The 7,585-nt window shown below is 37.2% G+C and overlaps 1 protein-coding gene across 1 annotated transcript in view; it reads left to right on the top strand.

Annotated features, from left to right (window-relative positions):
- The window catches only part of LOC103800957 (pro-epidermal growth factor-like), a gene marked incomplete at its 3' end in the record, with an annotated part of 29,505 nt that overhangs the window by 18,665 nt on the left and 3,255 nt on the right, over positions 1 to 7,585 (top strand). Inside the window, exons 6-9 of the mRNA XM_009073387.1 lie at positions 128 to 330; positions 3,067 to 3,192; positions 4,199 to 4,321; positions 6,533 to 6,655. Coding sequence (XP_009071635.1) covers positions 128 to 330; positions 3,067 to 3,192; positions 4,199 to 4,321; positions 6,533 to 6,655 — 575 coding nt within the window. The remainder of the gene's footprint in view (positions 1 to 127; positions 331 to 3,066; positions 3,193 to 4,198; positions 4,322 to 6,532; positions 6,656 to 7,585) is intronic.

Consider the following 7,585-nt stretch of genomic DNA (forward strand, 5'->3'; position numbering starts at 1 on the left):
ATATATGTCATATGCATATACATCTATATATCATATATATAAGAATACAAAGAAAGGATATTTGTAGTGAACTTGACTGAACCAAATGATAAGAAAATGTGCAACTTTATATTATCTTCTCTTGTAGACATCAATTGCTTGGCATGTCTCTCTTCGCTGAGCACCTTTACTACTCAGAGCTGAAATCTGGCATGATATGGAGAGCCAACAAATACACTGGGAAAGTAGTAGTCACAATTAGCCTGAAGCCATCATTTTTTCCACCAGTGGAGATAAAAATAGTACATCCATTTAAACAGCCAGGTGCAAGAACAGATTCTCAGGATTTGGGTAAGTAAACTGTAATGATAGAGTTGTATGTGTGAGAATAATAAGAATATCATACAGTCTGATTCTCTACAGCAATAATTTTCTTAGGCAAAATTCCAGGCCTCAGTGAAGTTAAGGCAAAGGTTTCTTAAAATTTTAGTGATCCACTTGGTGTGTGTAACTCCAGCTGAGTATTGGAGTAGAAACATGCCAAGCATGAACTTCTCATTTCATTAATCTAAACACACATGCAGATAAATTCTCCTTCTCTTCCTTTTGGTTACACAAAGATGTTTTTGTTTTCCTGCTAAATGCACAAAGCATACAACTTTTTAATCCTCCATGAAGATTATTTTCATCACGTCTTTTTAATTCTGGAGGTTGAAGTCTAATGTGCATGGAAACACCTCTGTGAATTTTGGCATCGAAGGATTTTAAGCACATAGTATGTCCTACGAGTGATACTGTGGATGTCTCAGTTTTACTGTGAAAGGCTGGTCTCAGTATGTCCTACAAGTGATACTGTGGATATCTCAGTTTTACTGTGAAAGGCTGGTCTGAGTAGAAAAAACAAAATCTTCAGAGGAACTTTCCCATTCAAATGCTTTGCTTGCAGTTCAAAGAGCTGTTGAGATGCAGAAGAGAAAGTATCCCAGGAAACGAAGATTTCACTTGTAAACATGAGGAGCCTGTATTCAGAAACAATACCTGATGTGTGCTTACTTTGAGGAAAATAGTCATACCATCAAATGGAAGCACTTCTTTTGACTGACAGCTTTGGTGCTCTCACACAGAAGAACTAGGGCAGGATAGGTTTGTGGTGCAGACAGTGGCACAGCCACACATCTCAGGGTTGTTACACTGAGATTTGGAAGGTCTTATGATGTCCCCTTGGGTGTCTGTCACCATGCCTACATACTCAGGAAGATGGAAAAGAAGAGACAATAACAGAAAGGTGGTTCTTGGTAGTGGAGTCTTGAACCTCAAGGACTACTGGCTGCACAAGACTGTGCAGAATAATTTCATTGACTGTGAGCACTTAGCTTTTATTCTTCTCTCAGAAGATTAATTCCACTTCTTCCACCAGAGCATTCTTCTTTTTGGTTTCTCTCCTTACACTGGAAAAAGGGTTTCCCCACATTCAATAATATATAAACTACCAGTGTTTTCAAATGCCTATAATTCCACCATGTTTTGTAAATTTTTGTAGGACAGTAAGTGTTGTCAGTAGTAAGCCTTTTTTTTTTACATTCCAAATAGCTTCTTGTAAAAATGTCTGGGAAGTGATGGAGTAGAAAGAAGCTTAACAGGCTGAATCCAGATGAACCTTTTGGACTTTTTATATGTGTTGCTTGGCTTATCCAGTGCAAGAATGAGGATGAAAGAAGGACTAAGGAGCCTGGAGTTCAAATGAGATTTATAGCTGATCTTACAACAGAGAAACCTGGAGATAAAAGCATACCTAGGCTAATTGGATGCACTGTACAAGCTAAGAAAATGTATGTTGCAATGTAGTGTCAGCTGTGAATTATCAAGCCTTCTTTAAAGCAGATAACTAGTGTGTTCCTTCAGATGAAAAGGGAACTGATGAGAAATTCACAACTGATGCAATTTGATTTTCTTCCTGAAGTTTGAATTATTTATTTTGCTACTTAAATTCCTCATGTCCCCTCTTCCCTTTCTCTTTCAAAATGTTTCTCTGGGTTGGTCAGAGCCAATAAATACAATGAATACAGAGAAGAGCATTAAATCAGATGTGGGTTTGCTGTAGCCCCACAGAACAGCCTCTAATTTAGCTTAACTCTTTTTGACAGCTAATGCTAGATTTGGTAACTGTATGTTCTAAATCCCTTCTGAAATGTTCTTCACACTTTTATTAATGGCCCATAAAATATCTTAATTACCTTTAAATCTCAAAGACTGCCTCTGAAATTCTTTAAAAGTATCTTTTCTAACAGATTAATGATATTCAGTACACTTGGAATTTTTTTTTGTTGGGGGAATTATGTTGTGTTTCTTTCCAGTGTAAGATACCAGTATCAGGCTATTACCTGAGTTACACACATTTCCATATAAGACAGGTGATGGGAGGGGAAAAAAACCCCACAAAACACAAATAAGCTAGAAAGTATGGTTTGTAATGGTGTTCCAGAAAATATTACCTTCTAAACTTTGTAATTCATAATTTTATCACCATTCACTTTGAAATGTGATTGGGTTTTGCATATTGATTTGGCAACATGAAGTATTCTTTCTATTAAATAATGTGAGTAATAATGTGGTAGTAGTTTCCAGTCTTCATATGATATCTCTCTTTAAAAAATTTCTCTCTCTCTTTTCACACGTGTGCTCTCTCTCTGTTATTCTCTTGTTTCTGAGTGTTTTACAGAGTAATATATAATACTCTGCAGAACTGGTGGCATCTGAAACCTGCTACACAGAGTTTTCTCTTTCATAATCGCTCAACGTGTGTGCCCAAACCAAAGCATTCCCTACTTCAGGCTCTTCCCAGATCTTCCTGTGCTTACATGGGGTTGGAAATGATTGTTTCCACAGACCTACTCTTAGTCTTCCAACTACTTTCATTTTTATAGGGATTTTTTTGGCCTGATTTTACCAATAGAAGACAGTAGAAGAACCCTATTAATAAGGGTTGAGCAAGTAGATGTTGAGGAAAATACTTCTCTCAGTATCTTTCTGCTTGAAGGTTCATATGGTAATAACTCCATTCCACTTATACTGTATTTTTTCTCTCACATAAAGGAACCTGTGATTTGAACAAAGAAAAGTGCAGAAGAAGAATCTGCAGGCCAGACTCAAGGGTTCATCGGTGTAAATGTTCTAGTGGCTTTATTTTAAGTCGAAATAAACAGTTTTGTGAAGGTAATACATGAACATTGAGAGCTGTATTCCATCAAATGAAAAAAATTATGATCTTTTACTTTATTCATTATCTTGAGTACAAAAAAACACTGCAAGGTTTAAAAAATTCCAGTTGTGCCATTTCATTATTGTGTCCTTCCAGGTTCTCACACGGCCTGAAAAGAGACCTATGAAAGTGTCACGGATGCTATTCTTGTGAGAAATTTTGGTCTTAGCCTGAGCAGTTAAAAGAGCTTCAGAGAAGCAGACATGCCTATGGGTGCTAATTTAATTTTTAAATAAAAATGAAAGCAGATACATCACGAAAGGTGAAACACTGAATAATCCTACAAGATGGCTCTCTTAAGTATCACTTTGAACAGACACAAATTCTTAACATGCTTCTAAATGTTTTAATCTGGATTGTTTTATTAAAAATCTAAAATAACTATTAATAATAGATAACATGTCACTTTTTGAACCCTTGTTTTCACTACATGACCAGATTTTATGAGACAAAAAGTCATCAAAATTCCTAGCTTACAGGATTTACAAACCTGCCTGAGCAGCAGCATTCTAGTTCTCAGGAAATTCACCAGGATTGGTTTCCAAATTTTGACTTCTAGTATGCTTCTGTGAGTTGAGATTTGTACTCAAGTCATGTGGATGACAAATTTTGTAAAAGAATTTTTATCTGAAGAAAGTGTCTAATGTAATCTTTTTGTATGCACATGGGATTTAAATGGCACTGGAATCTGTATGGGAAGGCATACTTTTCAAAGGCCTCTAGGCACCTATGCTGCACATACAGAGCCTGAGGACATTTTGCTAGAAGGTTTTTATAGCTGATTTGAGTGAGGTCTGCAAACTTGCATTTTTACAATTTATTAGGAAAAACATATTTTTGTAAAATGAATGTAAAAAGAGGTATTACTTGCAGACTGTTGCTTTGTTTCATTAATCTATTCCTATTCCCCAGCACTGGTTGATGACATTATTCTGACACATGAAGTGCTTCTTTTGGCAGATATCAATGAATGTGGCTTCTGGAATCATGGCTGTACTTTGGGCTGTGTGAACATCCCTGGTTCCTATTACTGCACCTGCCCGAAAGGTTTTGTTCTGATGCCTGATAGGAAAACATGTCATGGTAAGGAGCATATAAATCCTTGGAATATCATATTGGAGAGAGTCCTCATTTAACCCTGGAACTGCTGAAAGTTTTGTGTGATGAGTTGCTCACTTCCAATCCCTATTATGTAAGTGAGATCAGCTTAAACTGAGTGAACCAATTTCAGATGTCATGTTTAAGGAAGTAAGTTACATCTGAGTAATTGTGTAGGCCTCTTCAGGAATGAAAAATAACCAAACAACAAAGTGGGGTCTTCAGAGAGTGCTCTTTGCTCAGATTAGGCTCTGTGATACATCCCAGGTGGATAAGCAATTATATCTTTTAAAATGAAGTCTCTGAATTTGGCTCACTCTGGCTATCCTGCATAAGAATTTCCTGGTCTCTGAGCAGCTTACAGCATCATCTTTTTTCTTTTCAGAGCAGGGCTGATAGCATTGTTAATGTGCCTGACATTAATGGAATACTCAGCCTACAAATGAACTAAGCCTTTCTAAAATAAGTCTAGAATGTAACATGTGAAAAGCATCCAAGTTTTGAGGTCTTGGGATATTCCCAGTCACTTTTGAAGTGAAATTTATACACAGACAAAGGTCCTTCTACCTTGTTTCCATGGAAATAAAACATTGGTATAAGCTCCAGACAGGAGTGCCAGTGCACACCAATGAGTTCACTCTGGATCAGGACCTAGGGTATATTAAATATCACCACCAGCAGTCAGTCTATATATTTTAGACGTCCAAGAATCACTTCTTCCTCTCTATTAAGAGGGAGGCAGGACCAGGATTTGATGCCCCAAACATGGGGTTCCATGGTGTGTGTGACAGCTGCAGAAGGCAGTCAGTTGTGACAGATCTATGGGAGACCTGTAACCAGAGGCTATTTCGAGGTGGGATATCCTTTTGTGTCCAAAACAACACTTAGACACCATACACAGTCCTTCTTTGGATGACCACCTTGAATTATATGCCTACCTTTTGAGTGGCTCAAATTAGATAGAAAATAATGTTTTTCTAACGCAGGCTAGGGATGCAGCATGGACTGTATAACTCCTTAACTACTGCAGCACAAGGCAGATGTATCACCAACTACGCAACTTGAGAGAGAGAGATGCAAGGTGAGAAGTCCACATGTTGATCAGGGATTTTGATGCTTTGTCCTCCAAGTCCTTTATGAAGCTCTACATCTAAAGACACAAGCTCTGGTCAGAAAAAACTCAAGATCAGTTTCTTGACCATATTCTTTGTGTTTAAGCAGTTCAAACAGTTCAGTCCAGAGTGCAATTGCCTTGGAGCAGCAATATTTGCAACAGCTATGCACCATTTAAGCCAGTATATGCAGCTGATTCAAAGAAGCAGCTGTGGGCAACTTGAACTAGTTCCAGTCATCGATGGGTCAATACCCAGTGCCCTACGGCACTAGAATGAGGATAAAGAGATGGAGCACTGCAATATGGCAGGTGGAAAGAGAACATCCTGTGAAATTGCATTAAATAAATACGCAAAAAATATTGGCCCTAGAACAATTATAATGGGAAGTAAAGGAAAGCTTTTGCCATGTCCTCAGATGGTTTTGTCCTTCTAAAATGGCTGCTAAGGAACATAGTTTTCTTTCTGGAAGGTTCATCTGTTTTCATTGATTCTAGCTCTGCTACACTTCAAGTAATAGGGGAGTAATTTTTCCTTATTCTCTTTGTGTTTTGTATTTATTATTTCAGTGTAACTTATAGTTTTCAAAACCTGATCTATTTTTGATGAAATGTAAGAAAGAAAGTTTGTAAAATTACTTCTATTTTGATAAGAGTTCTTCATAGGATTTTGGAAAAATTAAGGCTGATCAGTATGATGGGTTCAGGACCCAGCAATGTCTGCTTTCTCCTGTGCCATAATTAGGAGAGGGTGTGGAAAAAAATACTTTTTGAAAAACAAAACAGGAAAAAAGCAAAACAAACCTAGAAAGACTGCAGAAGTGTTGTACTCCCAACTTCACACTTTTTATCTATCTATCTATCTATCTATCTATCTATCTATCTATCTATCTATCTATCTATCTATCTATCTATCTATCTATCTATCTATCTATCTATCTATCTATCTATCTATCTATCTATCTATCTATCTATCTATCTTTTATGTTTTGCTGTTTAAGAAAGTCTTAGCATCTCTTTTGGGGGGCTCAGTAAAAATTTTTATTGCCATTTCAGATATATTTTTCCTCTTTAAATTACCATAGAGCTAATTTCCTGTACAAGTAACAACACGGAATGTAGTCATGGTTGCCTTCAAACATCTAAAGGTCCTGTTTGCTTTTGTCCGGAAGGCTCTGTACTCAAAGGAGATGGCAAAGCATGCACGGGTAAGTAACAGTTTTTTCTACCTGAAGTGGCTGCCAAACTGTTTACTCTTGGCACTGAGAGCAAGAAGTGAATGAAGGCATTTGACACAGATTTTGCAGAGCTGTAAATGATTTTACAAGATAGGAGGCAATAGAATGTCAGGTACTTTGAGTGCTGAGATGAACAATATCCATCTTAATTTTTTAACAGATTTTTCATAGCAGCAACATCCAATGTTTGCAGGCCAAATTCTTTATTGGCATCATGCAGCCCAGATTCAGAGTCACTCTAACTTGCTTACAAATGGAGTTTTTGCAGTCAGAATACTTGAAGCTGTTGCACTCATTAATCTGCATTCCCCATTCCAGCAGTTTTCTAAATTCAGGGAACTGTAGCTTTTCAACTGTATCTTTTCAGTCTTAGGGATCAAGCTAGCTCCATTACTTCCAGTCTATGCCTTGAAAAACTGCCCTTTCCATTTTAATCCCTTTCATATTGTAGACTGAACTGTATACATAGATTATGTCATTATTGCTGTTTTACTGCCAACACTCCACTGCATAAGCTGTAAGTAGCATTGAGGATATAACCATTGTACAGCCCAAAGAAGAAAGAATAGATTATTTTTATATGAAATTTTGGCTTGTTGTATTAGAAAGTATTCATTTGTCATCCCAGCCTAATAAACTTCTGCATAGAGAATTGCATTTATTTGCTGTTTCTTTGCATGGAATGCAAAGTCTGATAAAATTTGTTACTGTGTTGTAGATGGGATAAGATTTGCATGGGAGAAGAGTTCTTTGAAACAGTGAATACCTGGAAGACCTCTCTCTTCATGTATCCCACACTCCCATCCCCACCTCTGTCTTGTGCTGTAAATTTTCAGGAAAAACCCTGGAACAAGTTACTACTAATTTGTTTTCACTTCACTAGGCTTCTGCTTTCAGCAG

This window comes from Acanthisitta chloris, unplaced genomic scaffold, assembly GCF_000695815.1.
Source record: "Acanthisitta chloris isolate BGI_N310 unplaced genomic scaffold, ASM69581v1 scaffold1830, whole genome shotgun sequence".
Taxonomy (NCBI): domain Eukaryota; kingdom Metazoa; phylum Chordata; class Aves; order Passeriformes; family Acanthisittidae; genus Acanthisitta; species Acanthisitta chloris.